General features: G+C 44.5%; 1 protein-coding gene across 5 annotated transcripts in view; it reads right to left on the bottom strand.

Moving 5' to 3' along the window:
* Positions 1-22618, bottom strand: part of KALRN (kalirin, RhoGEF kinase) — a 626732-nt gene that overhangs the window by 449343 nt on the left and 154771 nt on the right. For all 5 annotated transcript variants that reach the window (XM_010834276.1, XM_010834277.1, XM_010834274.1 and 2 more), the window contains exon 4: positions 902-1094. In XM_010834276.1, the coding sequence (XP_010832578.1) occupies positions 902-1094 (193 nt within the window). The remainder of the gene's footprint in view (positions 1-901; positions 1095-22618) is intronic.

Raw genomic sequence — 22618 nt, 5'->3', positions numbered from 1 at the left:
ATGTATAATATCATATATGAAACGAGTCGCCAGTCCAGGTTCGATGCACAATACTGGATGCTTGGGGCTGGTGCACTGGGATGACCCAGAGGGACGGTACGGGGAGGGAGGAGGGAGGAGGGTTCAGGATGGGGAACACGTGTATACCTGTGGCGGATTCATGTTGATATATGGCAAAACCAATACAATATTGTAAAGTTAAAAAAGAAAAGAAAAAGAATTAGATTAGACTATTAGATAATTAAAAAAAATTATATTGCTAATACTGTCTTATAACTTGTTTTTAGAAAAACAATATATCATGCACATTTTTCAGTGACACTATTGTTCTAAATATGATTTTAATGGCCTTATAGTACTTGTGTATTAATGTAGCCATAATTAATGGATATTTAGGATACAAACTATACATATGTTTGTATATATATGTATATGTGTAAATATGTGTGTATACATATGTATGTATATTACTGCAAAAAACAATGTGATGAATATCCCTGTAGACATTTGTTAGTTTATAATTATTAGTTATTCACCTTTTTAAAAAAATTTTTATATTAAAAACATTTTCCTAGAAGGAGAATTAAAAGATCAGTAGATATAAACTCTTTTTAAGGCATCTGACCCAAATTACAAGGTTGCCCCCAGAAACAATTCCTCTGACTTCCACTCACCAGTAGACACAGGACTGCTTAAAGACTCTGTGCCCTTGGGACAATCTCGTGAGCCTCTCCTCCCTTCTGAGAATCTCACTGGAAAGGCCACAGTGACCCAGGAATCCTGAATTATCAGCCAGTCCCTGACATGCTGGGGATTTTAGGGTGGTGGAGAAGGGCAGGTGATAAATGGGTGGGTGGCAGAAAGGGGAGGAAACAGGAGCTAAGAGAGAGGTCGGCCTCACCTCAAAGATGAACTTGGAGCTGCCAAAGTTGGTCTTCTGTTTCTGCCAGAAGTTGTCGGGTTTGATGATGAGGGCCACATGGATCTCAGCGGGAAAGGCTTCTTGCAGCGTCTTGAGGAGGGGCTTGATGAGGTCCCACTTGGACCCCCGCATGTCGATGATGACGGTGAAGCCACGTTTGCACACGTCCTCGCTGTGGGGAGGTCAGAGGGCAGGCATGGTCACTCTGGGCTGCTGCGACTTTGCAGTACACAGTTGAAAAGCATCTGGAAACCTGCATTCCTCTTAATCTGGACCAACCTTCCAACTTCACACCAGGTCTCCTGGCTGTCTTCCAATGTAACTCAAAATGTACTGCCTCAGAAAACCTTTTGCAATTAACCTCATTTGACCAAGGGCATCTGGCTTCTCCCAGCACTTAGCAAATAACTCAGCCTTCCCTGTAGTCAACTGCACTTGTTGGGACGTTAATGGTTTCAGCATTCACTATTGTGTTAGAGTTTCTTTTAATTCTTGTCTCCCTCTCTTGCTTCTGGGATGAATCATCTTTTCTCCATTTGAATGCTGTACAAGCTCTCTAAAGACAGGGATGTTGCTGCCCTTAGATCTGAAATGGAAAGTCCTCGGCATGAGTGCTATCCTTCCCCAGGCCCACATCAATGGTAGCCACTGGAATGCTTTACCACTGAACCGAACCTGGGCCAAAGAATCTTTTTCAAAAAAAGGGATCTAGGCTGATTCTATCAATTGATTAGAGATGGTACACAAGGTATTGATAACACCACTGTATTTAAGACGTATTACCTGTAGTTCAAATTGTATGTCAATTTTGACAAATTGTTGGGTAATGCCAATTACTCTTAAATGGCCAAGGGTGGGACTGATTAGAACAGTGGATGTGGTCCCATAGTCTCACACACTTCCATTACAAGAGTCGGGTATAAAAAGGCACATTTCAGGAAGTTAAGTAAGGGGAACTACTCTTGAAATTAACGCAAGATGAAATGACAGTGACCAACTTGAAAACTGAAAACTAATCAGACTAAGTGAATCAATATGATGCTACAAACTTATTTAAACACTTGGACTTTATAACACCTAATAATTTAAAGAAAAAAGAAAGTCAAAATGGTTATAACATCTCAGTTTGGAATAAATTCTATGTTTTGGTAGTTAGGGAGCTTTTCTTGCTTTATTCAATCTACGTATTTATTTTCTAACTCAAAACAGACTTTGGTTAATTCACATGTTTGTATAAATACTGGTGTAACATTTCCTTAGGGTGCTTGTCTTAATTTTCTATTACCCAGACTGTTCTCTGGAGAAGGCAATGGCAACCAACTCCAGTACTCTTGCCTGGACAATCCCATGGATGGAGGGGCCTGGTGGGCTGCAGTCTATGGGGTCACTAGGAGTCGGACATGACTGAGCGACTTCACTTTATTTTTTCACTTTCATGCATTGGAGAAGGCAATGACAACCCACTCCAGTGTTCTTGCCTGGAGAATCCCAGGGACAGGGGAGCCTGGTGGGCTGCCATCTATGGGGTCGCACAGAGTCAGACACGACTGAAGTGACTTAGCAGCATTAGCAGCAGCAGCAGACTGTACTCGTTTAAAGCCCTGTGCATGTTGCATGCTCCACAGTCATGTACCACCAGCTACCAATCACTTATTGCTACTGGAGGTAAGGCTACAACTGGAGGATTTAGCCTACAAATGGAAACAAAATTCTGTTTCAGGCTTCACTCTCGAATCTCAACCAGTGATAAACTTGTCAGACTTTTGAAGAGACCACAGCTCTTGCAATTGTGTGAATGTCTCAAGCATAAGGCAGCTTATTGGGCCTCCCAGTTATACAGGAAACTCCCCAGGCAGGACAGACACTCTTTCCATTTCTTCTTGTTGACACAAAGGATTAGACTCAGCAAGGAATAAGGTTGAGCCTTCTGTTTCTCCGCAAATCCTATATCCCAAAGGAAAGCAGTTACTTCTCCTACTCTGACATTTACTGAGTCAGTAAGTGGCCAGCGTAATTCTATATTATTGTAAGAAAGCAATGTACCTTTTACTTAAATTGCAGAATTTCTTTCCCATTGTAAGAAAACACCTACTAATCATAGAAAAGTTAAAATATTCAGAGATCTGTATAAGAGATACTAATGATAGGGATGTATAATACTCAGGCCTATTTCCTTCCAGCCTTTTTTGTGCATGTAATTGTCATACCCTATATGTTCTACCTTTCACTGTAACACAGAATTTTTCTCATGTCTCAGATTTTTTTGAAATGGTTACATTTAATGGCTTCCCTGGTGGCTCAGAGGTTAAAGTGTCTGCCTGCAGTGTGGGAGACCAGGATTCGATCCCTGGGTTGGAAAGATCCCCTGGAGAAGTAAATGGCAACCCACTCCAGTATCCTTGCCTGGAGAATCCCATGGATGGAGGAGCCTGATGGGCTACAGTCCATGGGGTTGCAAAGAGTTGGACATGACTGAGCGACTTCACTTCACTTGTAGCTCAGTCAGTAAAGAATCTGCCTGTAGTATAGGAGACCTGGGTTTGATCCCTGGGTTGGGAAGATCCCCTGGAGAAGGAAATGACAACCCACTCCAGTATCCCTGCCTGGAAAATCTCATGGACACAGGAGCCTGGTGGGCTGCAGTCCATGGGGTTGCAAAGAGTTGGGCACAACTGAGTGACTAATACTTACTTACTTAATGACACAAAATCCATCTTGTAACTACACCATAGTTTATTTAATCATTCTCATTACAGCTTTACAGAAGGGCACATCAATTTACATGTATACCAGCAAAGCATAAGTGTACCCCCTGCCCCGACTACTGTATCCTCATCAGCACTGATTATTGAATTTTTGAAATCTTTGCCAATTTTCTAAGAAAAATATTGTATTACATTTATATTGGCATTTCTTTGCTTACTGGCTATAGCTTATTGACCTATAAGAATTTCTTCTGTGACTTACCTGATCATTTCTAACTATTTTTCTATTTCAGTTTAATGGCATTTCTTATTGAGCTTAGCTTCATTTGCAAATGGAAGTCACTTGGTCTTGTCTAACTCTTTGCAACCCCATGGATTATACAGTCCATGGAATTCTCCAGGCAAGAATACTGGAGTGGGTAGAAGTTCCCTTCTCCAGGAGATCTTCCCAACCCAGGAACTGAACCGGGGTCTCCTGCATTGCAGGCAGATTCTTTACCAGCTGAGCTACCAGGGAAGCCCTAGTCTGACTCACATTTGCTGCATGCCCACTTAGGCCAGGCATTGCAGTAATAGGGGGTCTTCCCTTCTCTTAGAGATGACTGACTTCCTTGTTTACCAGCTCCTCAGGCCCTGTCGTTGTTACCATAATTATGTAGACATGAGAAAACCCCATCCCTAACAACAAAGAGTCAGTGTTGCTACCAAGAGCTGGAGTTTGACTATCCCAGATCTCAATGTGGTCATCAGTAACAGCTCACACACTGTTAACGAATAATTTCTGACAACTAAAAGAGAAATCAGGTACTAATACTCTCTAGGAAGTTCTCACTAGCTCAGGAGATGGAGAAAGAGGCCCAGAGGCTGAATGCTGAGAGATAACCTAATTGGGTTTCCCTGGTGGCTCAGACTGAAAGGAATCTGCCTGCAATGTGGGAGACCTGGGTTCAATCCCTGGGACGGGAAGATCCCCCGGAGAAGGAAATGGCAACCCACTCCAGTATTCTTGCCTGGAGAATCCCACGGACAGAGGAGCCTGGTGGGCTACAGTTCATGGGGTCACAAAGAGTTGGACATGACTGAGCAACTAACAATTTCACTTTCAACCTAATTGGCATCTCTCTGTGAAAATAGCTAATCTACCAAAGTGCTTTCTCTGTGTGATTTGAATCAAAAAGCATAGCCAGGGGAGGGTAAGGAACTTTTTATCATGTGCTTGTTGTGCCACGGACTGTGGTTAGACACTTAACCCATGTTATTTCATTTTGTCCTCACAATGACCTATAAACTTGGCGTGGTTATCATCATATAAGAGATGATGCCACGGAGGCAGAGGATGTGCCTAAGGTTACGTGACTGGTAGGTGCCCAGCACAGAATCCAAACCAGGACCACTGACTCCAAAGCCCACACTCAGGTTACCACATCAGATCACACCTACCAGTGCACTACGTGTGGTGCTTTTGTGACTGGGTGTGGAATGAAGGGTCAGTGATGAGGGAACCAGATTAGGAGACGGGGGAAATTAGGGCAAGGAATCCAAGTGTATGGCTTCATTCTACAGTCTTCAAAAATCACGAAAGCACAGAAGCAAAAGATCATGGCAAATTCAGAAAGTTCAAGTAATTCACTTTGGTTTAGGCACAGGGGTAAGAGACAGCGTGGTGAGACAGCGTGGTCCGAGTGCCTCAGAGAGCCCTATTCAGGCTCTGACCCTCCTTTTCCACACCCTCCCCCCAGAGAATAAGGAGACTTGCCACAGAGAGTCCAGGCTGCCCCTACCCTTTTCTAGACCAAATTCCTTGTCCCTGACATCCTAAAATTTTCAGCTCAAAGGGCCCTTAACCTACTTCCTGAGCTCATATGTGCCTCTCTCCTAGGTTCCATCCCCAGGGGGTAAAGAACACTACCAGTGTGAGCACCTTGGTCTGAGGGGTGGCAAAGAGCTGCTATTTTCAAAGATGTGGCTAAAACATGGATGTGTCAGCCAGGGCGTCCACATGCATGTAGGGGGCCCTTCCACAATCAAAGACAGACCTAGGAGGTAGGCAGAGAAGGGGGGCAGAGCATGGAACACAGAGAAGTCTAACAAATATGAATCTGAAGTTAGCCTCCTAGGTTGCTATGAAAATATTTTTGTCAAGGTGGAAGGGTAGAACACATTTTTTTCTAACAGTTCATTAACTTGCTATATTAATTTTCAATATTTAGACACAGGGTATGTAGGTTTCCATTTGTACTCCTGCCCCACCTAGCATTGCAATGTTAGAAGCAGGTCTCAAATTCAGAAGCAACTTGTACCACGACAGGAGTGCTGCATTTATCCCTAAGGGCAATGAGGGACAGAACATGATCAGGTGATTTGGGAAGATTACCCCTCCAGGTGTGCAGAGCGAGAATAAATTGGGGTCAGCCAGACAGAGTAGGAGAGCAAAAGCAGCAGAAGCAAAGAGACCACCTCCCTAGGACTAAAATGTGTCCTAAATGAAGCCTTCCTTGGGCTACCTGATTTAAAGCTGCAGCTGTCCCCTACCACTCCCTACTTCCCTTCCCTGATTTATAGTCTCCTTAGTGTTCTTGCCTGGAAAATCGCAGGGACGGGGGAGCCTGGTGGGCTGCCGTCTATGGGGTCGCACAGAGTCGGACACGACTGAAGCGACTTAGCAGCAGCAGCAGTAGTACTCACTAACCAGTGATTTGGTGGCAAAGACAGTAAAGAATTTGCCTGCAGTGAGGGAGATGTGGGTTCAATCCCTGGGTCAGAAAGATCTCCTGGAGAAGGAAATGGCAACTCACTCTAGTATTCTTGTCTGGAGAATTCCATGGAGAGAGGAATCTGGTTACCATCTGGAGTGTGTATTTTACTTATTCATTTTTACTGTCCATTTTCCCCTTAATGGAAAGTAACCTCAATGAGGGAAGGGCTGTTTGTGTTGACTTCACTGCTAGATTCCCTGTGCCTACAGCACCTGGGGCAGGCTAAGACTCAACATATTGAGGAAGGAGGGTAGCAGGTAAGGGTATGATAGAATCTAGAGCCAACACACCTTGGTCAAAATCCCAGCTCCATCATCTACCTGTTGGGGAAACTTAGGCAAGTACCTTTAAACCTCTACATCTCAGTTCCTTCACTATAAACTGTGAATAACAGTAACTACATTACAGAGTTATTTTAGAGATTAGGTTTGTGAAGATACATAAAGCACTTACGGTGGTGCTGGGCACATATCCCTACTATGCAAGTCTAAGCTTCTGGGGGAGACACTGTTGGTGTCCCACCCAGGGCAATTCTGTTGATCTTTGTGCCCAGTCCCCAGCCCATAAGTGTTGCGGCCATCAGCTTATGCCTGAGACCATCTCAGGAGACTTGCCTTTGACTGATGGGTGCACTTTTCCAAAAGACATGTGGCAGTTATACCCCTATCCCAACGGGGCCAGTGCTTCTCTTATACAGAGGTGCCTTTCACTCAAGGCAGGGTATCTCTGAAGTGTGACTTATACTCCAGAGCCTTCTCTCTCCCCTGAGTGTCACCACTGGACTTCATCTTTGCTCAGTCCTGCTCCTTCCTACTCTGTACCTCCAACTCCTTTACAATTTTTTCCTGAAGAGAATGCCCTTTAATAGACAATTTCTGTCTGAGTCCCTGTCTCAAGAAACAGTCACACATACATCAATTTCATAAATATATGACATTCTGAAGGCAATCTGAGGTATAGTCTTGAGATTAAAAGAGAAATATGAGTTGCAAATTTTGACTTGGGAGTCATACTATGCCTGGCACATAGTAGGTGTTCAATAACATTTGCTAAATGAATAAATCCATAAACATTGGCAGCAGATATGCACAGAAGTGGGTGACATCACCCAATGAAGACAAGTAAGATGAAAAAAGGGCTCCCTGATAGTTCAGTTGGTAAAGAATCTGCCTGCAATGCAGGAGACCCTAGTTAGATTTCTGGGTCGGGAAGAGCCGCTGGAGAAGGGATAGGCTACCCACTCCAGTATTCTTAGGCTGCTGCTGCTAAGTCCCTTCAGTCGTGTCTGACTCTGTGTGACCCCATAGATGGCAGCCCACCAGGCTCCCCCGTCCCTGGGATTCTCCAGGCAAGAACACGAGTGGGTTGCCATTTCCTTCTCCAATACATTCAAGTAAAAAGTGAAAGTGAAGTCGCTCAGTCGTGTCCGACTCTTAGCGACCCCATGGACTGCAGCCTACCAGGCTCCTCTGTCCATGGGATTTTCCAGGCAAGAGTACTGGAGTGGGGTGCCATTGCCTTCTCCGATTCTTAGGCTACCCACTCCAGTATTCTTGGGCTTCCCTTGTGGCTCAGCTGGTAAAGAATCTGCCTGCAATGTGGAAGACCTGGGTTTTATCCCTGGGTTGGGAAGATTCCCTGGAGAAGGGAAAGGCTATCCATTCCAATATTCTGGAGAATTCCATGGACTGTATAGTATAGTCCATGGGGTCTCAAAGAATTGGACACGACTGAGCAACTTTCACTTTTAAGATGAAAAAACCGGCTTCTGAGTCTAGGATAGAACTGATGTGAATATCAATTTTAAGAGATAGGAGAAGAAAGTAGCTGAAGAACAAATACAAAGAGGTAAGATAAAACTGGGAGAGCAGTGAAGTCAAGAAAATCAGGGAGGAGAGGACTTCAAGGAGGAACTACAGCATCAAGTGCTCCAGAGAGGTAGGTCTTAGCTGAGATGAGAACTACTGCATTTAGCAGCTACAAGGCCTTAGTCCAATTGGTCAGCGCAATGTCACTGGGCACTGGGGCAGGAACTGGGTGGGGCAGGAAAGCAGCCTTCCTAATTGGTCTCTGAGATGATGGGAGAAAAGGTCAAGGTCATCAGAGACAGGATTTGGTGCACGTACTCCAGAAACCAGCCGAGTTCACACTGCTCTTTGGCTATGCCCAACCCCACAGAGGCCACCAGGCCGCCTCTTCCTCAAGCCTGCATACCCCCAGACCTCCCTTCCTCTCACTCAGTGTGCTCACATGGGGAGAGCTGCAGCAAGACAATTTACACTGGAACATAACTAGCAGGTGGTCATCCTTTTCCCTTTAGGATATTTACCTTTTCAGTGATATTTCTTAGCCCAAATTTAATCTTCAGGGGAAGAATCTGCATTGTGTATGATGAGGATGGGAGCACAGAAGGTGAAGTTTGGAGCAGTGGGCCTTCAGATCCCACTAAGTAGGGGGAAGGAGACTGAGTGACCCTTCCCATCTCTCATACCCTCTGCTTTAGAGGTAGAGTGCAGTCACTGCCCTACTCCCCCTGCCCTGCTAATTTCCCATATGGCACTTGAGACCTGGGCCCTGTTGGCCAGCTTCTCATCCTTTGCAATAAATTACAGTTCCTTCCAACTGAGCTGTGAACTGTTTCATGGACTCTCAGGGGCTCTCAGGACATAATGTATACTGAATGACGGGACGATTGATCAGATAGTTCTTGTACTCAGTTCTACACCATTTACTCTTTTGTTCTTATGTGTCACTGGGGCTGTTTTCACTCAGCAAGCCCATGCTACCTCAAAACGGCATTTGCACCACTTTATGGCAATGCTTTTCAAACTTTACTGACTTTCATCATCACCTAAGACCCTTATTTAAAATGATGAATTCAGGAGCTTCCTTTGTGGTCCAGTGGTTAGGAGTCTGCCTTGCAATGCAGGGGACATCAATTTAATCCTTGGTCCAGGAAGATTCCACATGCCACAGGGAGCTAAGCCTGTGAACCACAACTACTGAGCCCATGTGCCACAATTACTGAAGCCAGACTGCCTAGAGTCTGTGCTCTGAAGAAGCCACTTCAATGAGAAGCCCACACACCACAACTACAGAGTAGCCCCTGCTTGCTGCAACTAGAGAAAGCCCCTGTGCAGCAAGGAGACTCAGTGAAATCAAAATACAAATAATTTTTTTAATTTAAAAAAAAATAATGATTTCAGTGACCCTTTTCAGATACTTTGATGAAAATCAGTCTGGGATGAGCTCCAGGAATCTCCTAGGTGATCCAAGGACAACACCTAGACTCTCTTAGGCGTGGTTTGTGCGAGTTTAATGATGTGCACTTTGTCTACAATAGATGAGGCCTGGCGTTAATAAACAGGTGATAGAATGCAACTCCACAGTCTGAATGTTGTTTGCAGGGAGGATGGACAGCTGTGCTATACAGAAGTTGGTCAAAAATGTTAATGAGTTTCTCTCTTCATAGCCTTATGCTCTCTTGAAGGGAGTTATTTATTGCAAGCCCAGGTATATAAGCCTTCACAATGAGAGACTAGTCATGAAGGGGCTTCATAAATAATACAGTGTCATATAACTATATTTTTCATTAATTTTTTAATCTAACAAATATTTATTGAGCACTTACTCTGTGGCTGGCCCAGTGCTAGGCACTAGGGATATAAATGTGGATAAGACAGAAACATGAAGGTTACATTCTGGGGCGAGAGATGGACACAAGACAGTGGCTAGATCAATAGAACAAAAGCAAATTGTGATAAGTCTTAACAACTTATCAGGTGGCCAGAACAGGCCACTATGAGGAGCTGACATTTAAACAGTGGCCAAAACTATAAGAAGGAGATAGTTAAGGGAATGTTGTAAAAAGAATAATGTAGGCAGAGGAAACAGCCTGAGCAAAGGTCCTGAGGTGGAAAAGAGCCTGTGTGCTGGCTGATCCTTCACTATGGGGAGGAAACAGGGGAAGTGAAGTTCATAAGGAAGCGGGAGACCAGCAGCCAGAACTGGCTGTAAATATTGAGGAGCTCCAAACTCTAACCTGGAGAGAAATATAAACTGAGAGCCAAACTTGGGGCAGCTTTTTTTTTTTTTTAATTAAAGTGGGACAGACACATAGATTGTTAATTATTATTAATCTACATGTATGTTCATGAGAATCTATGTCTGCTAAGTGTTTTAAATGCATTATCTAATTTATTCCTCACGTGAAACTCACAAGTAGCTTCTATTATTATCTCACCCTATAGTTAAAGGAACTAAGGCCCAGAGAGGCTGAGTAACTTGCTAAAGTCATCAGGAAAAAGTAAAATCATATTTGAATCTAGTCTGATTGCAGTATCTGTCGTGCTGCCTTGCCTCAGAGAGAAACAGAACACTTGAACCTGAAGAAACGTTAGTGCTTACCCTGCTGATCCTTCATTTCAGAGCTAAGGGCAGCAAATTCCAGAGGAGGGATGCGATTTGTTCAGAGTCACACAGTTGGGTGGATGTTTTGTATATTTAGTTTCCCTGGTGGCTCAGGTGATAAAAGCATCTGCTTGCAATGCAGGAGACACGGGTTCAATCCCTGGGTCAGGAAGATCCCCTGGAGAAGGAAATGGCAACCCACTCCAGTTCTCTTGCCTGAAAAAGTCCATGGATGGAGGAGTCTCATAGGCTATAGTCCATGGGGTCGCAAAGAGTCGGACACGACTGAGTGATTTCACTTCACTTTGTATATTTGAACCAGACATCCAGTTGTCAATCTGCCCATTCCATGTCTTCTATTAAGCCACAAGAAGTTTGGAACGGAGACATCAAGTAATCTGGTTTGCAGGGCCAGGATATCCTATTTTGAGCATCAAAGTTCCTTCCCTGGGAATGAGGACTCTGCTGTTTATGGTTCCACTGAGCTCTGGCAGTAGAGAGATAGCCTGATCCCCTGTGCCCCAGCTTCTGTGGTGCCAACTGAGATTTACCCCATATATATGAGTGCCTGACAGATTCTCACTTGGAATAGCTACTGGAATAAATGTAACAATGACCCATCCTGGTGGCAGGTGGGGGAGCAGAGATCAGCAATGAGTACCACTCCAGTGGAACAGGTGAGGAGGCCTCAAGGGCTTCTGCTTAGTGTATGCTGATGGGAGCTGCTCAGGTGCTGTTAATTGTGGGATACAGGGTGTGTCTGAATCCTAGTGTGGGGACCTGGGAAGGCCCAGAGCTTGGGCTATGATGGAGCAGAAGTAGATTTCAAATCAGACCTATTCACTGAGTAGTCCAGGGAAGGAGACAAACTGAACACTGGGGTAGAGGGCTGGACTGGTCACTGAGGAGGGAGTGAGGGACAGGACGGCCAAGACAGATGGGAGGACTTCCTGTCTCACAGGGCAGCAGGGCCCTACCACAACACAGCTCTGGCCCCACAGGAGCAAGCAGGACCCACAACGCAGGATGATCTAGAGGGATGATGAAGTCTTACCACGGTGCATGGACAGTTCACAGCGAGCAACAGAAACCAGCAAAGTGTGGAATGAAGGGTAGCCCCAAGAAATCTCCCACTTCACACTTTCCTTAGAACTACACTCTACCCATGTCTCCCTGACATCATTTCAAGCTGAATTTCTCCATTCAGAATTTGAGCATCAAAAAAGGTCCTTGCAGTTCTGAGAAGAAAACCATGCCCTGACCCATTTGTGTCTGAGTTCTCAAGCCATTCCCAGGCCATGGAGAGTCCGTGGCTATGGGATCCCGATTTTGTTTCGCTCATTTTGTCTATCACGCTGATCTGTGTTAACCTGTTTTCTGCTCTTTGGTGCTATTCTAATAGCAGCTTTCTGCTGATTGCCCCAAACCACACCACACCCACTTTCTTAAACAACCAGAAATCAGCAGGTGTTAAAGAGAAGTGTTAAAGACACATTAGCACCTGCTTTAAGCTTTCTAAATGGTATAATCAGAACCAAAAAGAACATTGGAGGAGGCAGTGCCTTACAGAGCAATGAGAATATCCTGTAGTGAGTAGGAGATCAGTCACACAGACAGTTCTCAAACTCAGCCTGCACAGCATGAAGGGTCCTATTGGCTGTGTGTGAAAAGGAGAGGAGAAGCTCAGAGAGGGGGAGGGCTCCCGTGCTTGTCCTGTGCCTCTTGGCAGACTCAGGGGTGTCTGTCCACTATCAGCTGGCTTTTATAAGGTGATTCATCTACCATCAAATCCTTATCAGGATCCATGTTAATCCAGCCAGAGGGTTTTTTTTTTTCCTTCTATGTTTGTTTCTTTAAAAAAAAAATTATTTATTGTTAGCTGTCCCTGGTCTTCGCTGCTGCACAGCACTTTTTTCTCTAGTTGCTGTGAATAGGGGCTACTCTCTAATTGGTGCATGGGCTTCTCATTGTGGTGGCTTCTTTTGTTGCAGAGCACAGGCTCTAGGATGTGCAAACTTCAGCAGTTGTGGCACATGGGCTCAGCAGTTGCAGCCCCCAGGCTCTAGAGCACAGGCTCAATAATTGTGGTGCACAGGCTTAGTTGCTCCACAGCATGTGGGATCTTCCCGGATCAGGGATCAAACCTATGTCTCCTACGTTGGCAGGCGGATTCTTTATGTTTTGTTTCTGTATTTTGTTTTGATTTACTGGAAGACACTCTCTGTCCACTTTTCCAGGGTATGATTATTCCAAACAACTTGTGTCTTTTCTATCCAATTACCAACACATCTTTTGCCTCTGCACCTCTGATCTGTGATGCCAGGGCTACAGGGCAAAGCTCAGAGATGATCCTTTATCCAAAACAAAGTCTCAATCCTTTCTCTGTAATGTGGGGAGACTGACTAATTGGTCTCGGGTTTCGGCTCAGCAGTGTTTAAAAGTTCCCTGGAGATGTGAACATGCAGCCATGGTTAAGTGCCCCTACAATAAACATTCTAGAGATTTTCTTGCCTGTTTCTGGGTCTAAGAGCTCCCACTTGCCAGTTCCCCACCCTTGACTACCAGAAGCCAAGCCAACTCTTGCCCAACTCAGCATCCCAGGTAGACCTTGCAATGGAGTCCAAATAAAGAAGGGTTATGTTTTCTACTGCTTTAAAGTTTGCTGTCTAATTCCACCCAAATGAAACTGTTTTTATAATAAAAAAAAAAAAGGAAAAGAAATAAAACATTTTGACTGCAGCTGTGCCAGAGGCAGAGATGTAGCCGATTCTCTTTTCTATCCATGGACAGAGTGTGGTGAAGATTCAGGCCCCAAGATTACTCCCACATCCCCAAGTATGGCCATAAAGTAACAGGTCAATGGCCTAAAAAACACAGCAAGACCTCTGCACCCACAAACTGACTTATTCTCAATGCTGTCTTTAAAAACACTTTCTAAAAATAAAAAACCAAAAATGCTCAAAAAGAACAAGATTTTCCAGCCTACAGACAGTCAAAGGAGCATGCCATAGACCGAAAGGAGCTCCCAAGAAGAGTTCCAGAAGTGGCCCAACTAACAGTAAGATCAAAGTAAAAGGATGCAGCCTTCCAAAGGAAGGTACCTGTGGGGGCCAGCCTGGTTAGAGGCATATAAACCTAGAATGTGTTAACCTACCAGGTTATATTACCTGACAGTCTCACATTCTCTGAAACACAACTTCCATTCACCAAAGAAAGACACCTGCTTTCTAAGCCAGACTGGTCTGGGGCAGGGCACTTGGAAGGAGGTACTCTGAGCTAGGAGAAAAGGATCTGGGAAACTTGGGAGAAGCACCAGAACCATTGCTCCTAAAAGTTTGAGGCTGGCTGGCTAGAGAGAGCAGGTGGCAGAGGGGCGGGTCCAGGGGTGTGGGATGGAAACTGACATTTCCATTTCCCAACCTCAGCCTCCTGTCCTATTTCCTATTCTCCTTCATAGAGTTGTTCACCCCCCCCTTCTAGGGCATTCAGAATATGAAACAGAAATGAAATGGAAACCAAGGGAAAGAAAGAATGAATGAAAGCCCAAAACAGCAACCTCTCCACACTGCCCTCCCCTGCCGCTCCCTAGACCATCCCCAAGGCCATGCTCCTCTGGCCTTCACCATCTGCGCTTTCCCATAGTCAGGCCAGGTGAAAAATCAGGCATCTTTTTTTTTAACTTAAAAAAATATGCATCATTATAAATTGCTCATACTTCTGTGAGTAGTAGGCCAAAGACTGAATCCACATTCCAAAGACTGTAATCTAACCACAGTGTCTCAGTCACCCCAACTGTCAGACACAGGGAGCTTTTCCAAAGCCGGGAGACAGAGAAGAGAGTTGACCCAGGAGAGGCTGCAGCAATGTGCCACGTGCCGCCCCACCCACAGAACAGGGACTCCTTGCTCACTGCAATCTCTGTTGCCATCACCACTCTTCCTCCTCCTCTCACTGTACCTCCACCTCTCTCACCCTCTCAAGGGGATCCCCTCCTCTCCAGCTGGGCTCCACTTTCCTAGCAGGGCAGGTGGAATCCTCATTAATAAACCACACACTTCCTCCAGGAAATAATCATTGGTCAAAACTGCCTGCATATGCCTCCTCTCCTCCCTGAGTAACAATCACTTTCTTGAAAGCCCACTGCTATCTCCCTGTACATTCAGACAAATGCCCAAATAACCCATCAACACAGACCCCTCAGCTGTCTTTACGGTCACTGTCAGGGCCAGGTCCACTGGACTTTGCTGAGGCAGGAGCTTCACTTGGCGCAGAGCAGGTAGCCTCACCCAGCTTCTACCTTCTGACACCAGCCAGGGTCTCTGTGATTTCCATGGTGGAAAACCTCGGTAAGGCTCAGGCACAGGTGTAAACCTGAGAGCAGTGAGGGAGGGAGTGGAGACCCAAAGGAGAAAGTCAAGGGAGTGGGACATGTCTGGAATTTAAACTAAACAGGAAGGGCTCCTGCATGCCTTTGCCCTGACCCACAGCTAGCTTAGAGACTCTGAGAGCTTGTGGGTAAGGGGATAATTCCTCCACACAAGACTCCAGGGAGGCCCTGACCCCAGTGACTGTCAGGAGGCAGTTCAAGGTTGTAACCACCAGCCCCAGCAACACCACTGGCCAGCTGGCTGACCCTCAGCATCTCGCCACACTCTCTGAATAGCACTCCACCCTTTTAAAGTGAAGGGGTTGGCTTGGCTGACCTCTGCAATCCCTTCCTGCCTCAAATTCCAGGATCCTAATCCATCTACTTCTTTTGAAATTCAGTTCAGATTATACATCCAATAAACTCTCTGATGACGTCCACTGAACTGCTATGCTTATTTAACAACTGCCTAGAAAACGTATAGTTTGTTTTCTCCAGTGGGTCCTAGGATCTCTACCAGACTGAAAGCTTTTCCAAGGCCAAGAACTAGGTGCCCTCTCAGTCTGTAAGTTCAACCTGAAAAAAACCAGAGGATATTTGAACATCATTTCTAAGTTGTTGTGTATGTAAACTAAACAATTGTCCCAATTATTCACAGATTTAAATCCAGACTGATTTGCAGGTGTCGTAATGGAATACTTTATGCCCATCGGGGCTAGGTCAGGGGGAGGAATGGTTCTTGCCTTTCTCCAGGTCCAAAACAGGGAATTTCTTCCTTAGTAAGTAAGTTCTGAAGTCTGAGTTTCCTGCAAAGGAAAACTGCCTCCAGTCTAGAAATGAGAGGACAGTCTCTTCTGGGACAGGGCATCAGGGTGGAGAGTGTCACAGCACAGGTTCAAACCTTGCCTGGAGCACCAGGCCAAGAGGAGTTTCCGTGCAAAACCTGGCACACAAATTGCTAGCATTGTAAACATGAGATTCCAGCTCAGGACTGCATGAAACAGTCTGAGATAAGAGGGAGAAAAATGTATTGGTTTTAGAGTTTTTCAATAGTTCTCAAAACCAAAGCTGGTCCTTGTTTGACCTAGAATAAGATGGGGGGTGGGGCAGAGGAGGGAGGCCCTGAGAGAAGGCGAAAGAGGGAGCAGGACCATCAGAGTGCACACTTGGATGATGTCAGTAAGTGACTCGGAAAAGCATTCGTCCTAGCTGAGTCACGGTGGCTCTGACAAAGCGCTCGTGTCTGGGTTCCGGAAGAAAAAGGGCTGGCTGTCACACTTGCTCGATATAGAAACAGGAATACTTCTTGTTGATGAGACAGCGTCCACTCCCAGCTCCCTGGCATGCTCCTCCACATTCTGTCCTCTGATAGAAGGCTCTGCAGTGGAGCCAGTTCACCCACCCAGCCCAGGCCCCCTGGGTACAGCCCCTTACAGAGGAAAGAAGACATCCCAAAGGAGCCCTGGGTCTGACTTCAGTGACTTCGTGTCTGGAAAAGAGAGACTGGCATTGGCTCTGATGGGATGAGAGGGTGAGACACTGCCCTTTTCTCTTGGGGCTCTCCCAGTCTAAGGGAATTCAGCCAACTTGCAAGGTGCTGCTCTGTAAACTTCCAGCCAAACAAGACCCACTGACCCGCCCTCAAGCTGTTTTCCATCTATCAGGGAAAAAGCTTTGTGAATAATCAGAACTCATGGAAGACAGGGGACCCATCACCACTACCTGATGGGTTTTCCAGTTTCAAAAGTCTTCTTCAAATTTTTTTCAAAGTATATTGTTCTGCATAGGTGATGCCAGACTTTCAAGAGAGAAATTCTTTAAAAGTTGTTTTATCTAAAGCAATCCAAGGAGAGATAAGGTGGAGTAAAACAGGTAAGGGGGAAATCTCCTTCTTATAATAAAAGCTACAGTGACAAACTGGCATAGAGATTTCCCACACTAGTAAGCATATACACCAGGATTATACTCTTTGCACCAAAAAGCCCTACATGGTGATTTTTTCTTGTTCTCATTTCCCATGTTTGGAGAGAAAAAATAGAACCTTTAAGGGGAGGTTTGAAAAGACAAATTAAGATGTCAATCTTCAGTGTTTGTGGCTAATGCAAACAGTGAGGGAGACAGTAGAAATTTCAAGAGATAAGTATGCCTGGGGCACTGCAACTTCAAGTCTACCTAAGACTGAAGACAAACCAATAGGAGTGATTTTCTTTTTAAAAAAGGATTTTATTTTATAAAAGGAAGAATTGATATAGAGATTCTACATTATTTAAGCATTTTTACCCAAAATACCATTATTATAAAATTCTCCGTTTCAACTGGAAATTATTACATATTCAAGCTAAAGATTTCTACAAACATTATTTAATATTTCAATGTGAAAGTGTAAGTTGCCCAGCCAGGTCTGACTCTTTGCAACCCCATGGACTATATAGTCCATGGAATTCTCCAGGCCAGAATACTGGAGTAGGGTAGCCTTTCCCTTCTCCAGGGGATCTTCCCAACCCAGGGACTGAACCCAGATCTCCCACATTCTTTACCAGCTGAGCCACAAGGGAAGCCCAAGAATACTGGAGTGGGTAGCCTATCCCTTCTCTAGCAGATCTTCCCAACTCAGGAATTGAACCAGGGTCTCCTGCATTGTAGGCAGATTCTTTACCAACTGAGCTATCAGGGAATTTAATATTAAGCTCATCCCGTAGTTCAGGAAAAATAATTATCACTTAGTGATTACTTAAGTTTAAATGTTTCAATAAAAATTTAAAAAGTAAAGCCTAGAAAATCTAAGGTCTAAGGAGGAGACAGCATAATATTTGGAGCCCTTGACAAAATCCACCTGTATCTTCCCTGGAGAAGGAATGGCAACCCACTCCAGTATTCTCGCCTGGAAAATCCCATGGACAGAGGAACAGCTACAGTCTATGGGGTGGCAGGGAGTCACACATGACTTAGCGTCTACACCATACAAACCATCTCCATCTTCCAGGCAGCTGAGCTAATGTACTCCACCACTTGGTGGCAGCATACCTAAACTGCCAGAGTGTGTAAAGGGTAAAGTGTTAGCAGTTCAGCTGTGTATGACTCTGCAACCCCATGGAATGTGGCTTACCAGGCTGCTCTGTCCGTGGAATTCTCCAGGCAAGATTACTGGAGTAGGTTGCCATTTTATACATATATAAGGCTTCCCTAATGGCTCAAATAGTAAAGAATCAGTCTGCCATGCAAGAGATCCAGATTTGATCCCTGGGTCGGGAAGATCCCCTGGAGAAAGAAATGACTACCTATTAAAGTATTCTTGCCTAGAGAACTCCATGGACAGAGGAGGCTAGCAGGCTACAGTCCAAGGGGTCGCAAAGAGTTGGACACGACTGAGAAACTAAGTCTCACTTTCATACGTATATAATAAAGGCAGTCTCAACAAAACTAATGGAGAAGGCAATGGCACCCCACTCCAGTACTCTTGCCTGGAAAATCCCATGGACAGAGGAGCCTGGTAGGCTGCAGTCCATGGGGTCTCAAAGAGTCGGACACAACTGAGCGACTTCACTTTCACTTTTCACTTTCATGCATTGGAGAAGGAAATGGCAACCCACTCCAGTGTTCTTGCCTGGAGAACCCCAGGGATGGGGGAGCCTGGTAGGCTGCAGTCTATGGGGTCACACAGAGTCAGACACGACTGAAGCGACTTAGCAGCAGCAACAAAACTAAAGTGACATAACATGAAGTGTCAGCATCCAATATATTCCTCCCAAACATGCACTCATCTCACATGCTGGCAAAATAATGCTCAAAATTCTCCAAGCTAGGCTTCAACAGTGTGTGAACCTAGAACTTCCTGATGTACAAGCTGGATTCAGAAAAAGCAGAGGAACCAGAGACCAAATTGCCAACATCCACTGGCTCATAGAAAAAGCAAGAGAATTCCAAAAAAACATCTACTTCTGCTTCCTTGACTACACTAAACTTTTTGACTGTGTGGATCACAACAAACTGTGGAAAATTCTTCAAGAGATGGGAATACCAGACCACCTTACCTGCCTCCTGAGAAATATGTATGCAGGTCAAGAAGCAACGATTAGAACTGGACTTTGAACAAAGGACTGGTTCCAAATTGGAAAGGAGTACATCAAGGCTGTATATTGTCATCCTGTTTACTAAACTTCTACAGAGAAGGCGATAGCACCCCACTCCAGTATTCTTGCCTGGAAAATCCCATGGACGGAGGAGCCTGGTAGGCTGCAGTCCATGGGGTTGCGAAGAGTCGGACATGACAGAGCGACTTCACTTTTACTTTTTCCTTTCATGCATTGGAGAAGGAAATGGCAACCCACTCCAGTGTTCTTGCCTGGAGAATCCCAGGGACAGGAGAGCCTGGTGGGCTGCCGTCTATGGGGTCGCACAGAGTCAGACACGACTGAAGCGACTCAGCAGCAGCAGCAGCATGCAGAGTGCATCATGCGAAATGCTGGGCCGGATGAAGCACAAGCTAGAGTCAAAATTGCTGGGAGAAATAACCTCAGATATGCAGGTGACACCACCCTTATGGCAGAAAGCGAAGAGGAACTAAAAGTCTCTTGATGAAAGTGAAAGAGGAGAGGGAAAAAGCTGGCTTAAAACTCAATATTCAAAAAACTAAGATCAAGGCATCTGGTCCCATCACTTCATGGCAAATAGATGGGGGAATAATGGAAACAGTGACAGACTTTATTTTCTTGGGCTCCAAAATCACTGCAGATGGTGACTGCAGCCATGAAATTAAAAGATGCTTGCTCCTTGGAAGAAAAGCTATGACCAACCTAGACAGCATATTAAAAAGCAGAAACCTTACTTTGCCGATAAAGGTCTGTCTAGTTGAACCTATGGTTTTTCCAGTGGTCATGTATGGATGTGGAGTTGCACCATAAAGAAAGCTGAGCACTGAAGAATTGCTTTTGAACTGTGGTGTTGAAGAAGACTCTTGAGAGTCCCTTGGACTGCAAGGATATCCAACCAGTCCATCCTAAAGGAAATCAGTCATGAATATTCATTGGAAGGACTGATGCTAAAGCTGAAACTCCAATACTCTGGCCACTTGATGTGAATAACTGACTCATTAGAAAGACTCAGAGGCTGGGAAAGATTGAAGGCAGGAGGAGAAGGGGACAACAGAGGATGAGATGGTTGGATGGTATCACCGACTCATGAGTTTGAGCAAGCTCTGGGAGTTGGCGATGGACAGGGAAGCCTGGCGTGCTGCAGTCCATGGGGTTGCAAAGGGTTGGACGTGACTGAGTGACTGAACAGAACTGAAACATACACAACCCCAAATACCAGTGAGGGGCATCTGATAGAACCTAACCAATGACAGGTGAAGAGAGAAATAGAAACATGTTGAAAATATTTACATAATGAGAGAGGGAATACATATGCTTAGTTGCTCAGTCGTGTCTGACTCTTTGTGACCCCATGGACTGTAGCCTGCCAGGCTACAGAAAGCTGGGTCCCAGAATCCATAGCATTCTCCAGGCAAGAATATTGGAGTGGGTTGCCATTCCCTTCTCCAGGGGATCTTACTGACTCAGGGATCGAATCTGGGTCTCCTGCAATGCATGCAGATTTTTTACCGTCTGAGCCACCAGGAAAGCCCCAAAGGGGGAGGGCGAAACAACCCCAAATCTGGAACCCACAAAGTGAAAAATACATCCTTCTTCCTCAATGCCAAGCTCTCTCTCTGGTATCCATATTTAGGGATCTCCCTCACTTACAACATTCCAGACAAATGAATTTGAATGAAATTTAAATCATCCTGATTCCCCAGCATGAATTCCTGAAAAATCTGAATACTCTGGAACTTATTTCACCTGCAACGCAGAAGTTTACCTAATCTAAGTGGAAACAGCAACATTAGCTTCCTAATCAGCCTGCTGTCGGTAAGCCATAGATCTCTGAATCCTAAGAGAGCGAGCAAATGACTGCACCTAAGCTTTAGAGGCTCGTTCAACATTGCTGCCCAGAAACAAACTCCAAGGAGACCCAACTTTCTCAGCGGAAGGCAGATGAGGACCTCAGCTCAGACGAGAGCAGAGATTAACTACCACTTTATGCCAAGCCAGGAACTCAGTGCACAACCAGCCAAGGAGATGAAATATACCCAGAGGCAAAACAAAAGATTCACCAAGGGCAAAAGCAATTAAGTCATCATAGATTTCTTATCAGATTTGAACTTTAATGTATGGTCCCCCTTTCAACATTCCTATTAGTTCAGGCAAGTTAAAGGAATCCTCCCCTGGATGACCCCAAAGGGCAATTCTTTTATTCTTTCAAATCCAGGGATAGGTTTAAGTGCATAACCCTAAATTAGGGTTCTTGATGATGGTAATGACAATGTTTTCACAGGGGGTTCTGGTCAGTGAGGAGTGTAAAAACTTAAATTTGGAGAAACAAAAAGACTTGGAAGTCTATAGCAAGGCATACCGGAACTATAAATTGGGAAATTTGGAAAGAAACGTGGCAATGCAGATCACTAGCCTTAAAAAAATCCAAAATTGCCACGAATCTATCCCCAAGGAACCATTTAAACCATTTAAAATGTAGACAAAGGTTCATACACCAAGAAGTTTACTGAGAGTCATTTATAGCAATGAAGTTTTTAGAAATGACTTGGCTATCTAATGATAAGGTTAATTAGAATATGGTGTATCCAAAGATATACTATTATGCATAAAATGTTATGAAAATATTCTTAGGGTATAATAGTAAGTGGGATAAAACATGAAGAAAATTAAATAAACAATATGATTCAATTCTGCTTTACAAAATCTCCAATAAAAAGAGATAGAAAGAAAAATGTCAATATACTAATTGTTTATATTTCTAGAGGGTAGAGTTACAAGTGACTTAAAATTTTTTTCTATTTTCTGCATTTATTTTTATAATAAATAAATAGTTTTCTAATTTTAAAATAGGCCAAGACTTTATCACACTATTAGGTGTGTGTATATATATATATATATATATATATCCATTAATTCAGTATTTATTATAGTGATGATATACTCCTATGTGATACTGATCTTATTACTATTACTACTATTCCTTTTAGCTCTTATTCTAACCTTAACCATTATTGTAACATTGACTTTAAGGGACTTCCCCTAATAGCTCGGTTGGTAAAGAATCTGCCTGCAATGCAGGAGACCCTAGTTCGATTCCTGGGTCAGGAAGATCTGCTGGAGAAGGGAAAGGCCACTCCAGTATTCTGGCCTGGAGAATTCCATGGACTGTATAGTCCATGGGGTCACAAAGAGTCAAACACGACAGAGCGACTTTCATGGGATGGGCCCAATTTAAGGACTTTTCTGTAGCTCAAATGGTAAAGAATCTGCCTGCAATGCAGGAAACCAGGGTTCGATCCCTGGGTTGGGAAGTTTCTCTGGAGAGTGAAGTGAAGTCTCTCAGTCGTGTCCGACTCTTTGCAACCCCA

The sequence above is a fragment of the Bison bison genome, unplaced genomic scaffold (assembly GCF_000754665.1).
Source record: "Bison bison bison isolate TAMUID 2011002044 unplaced genomic scaffold, Bison_UMD1.0 scf7180017864032, whole genome shotgun sequence".
NCBI lineage: Eukaryota > Metazoa > Chordata > Mammalia > Artiodactyla > Bovidae > Bison > Bison bison.
This window is presented reverse-complemented; position numbering and strand designations above follow the sequence as displayed.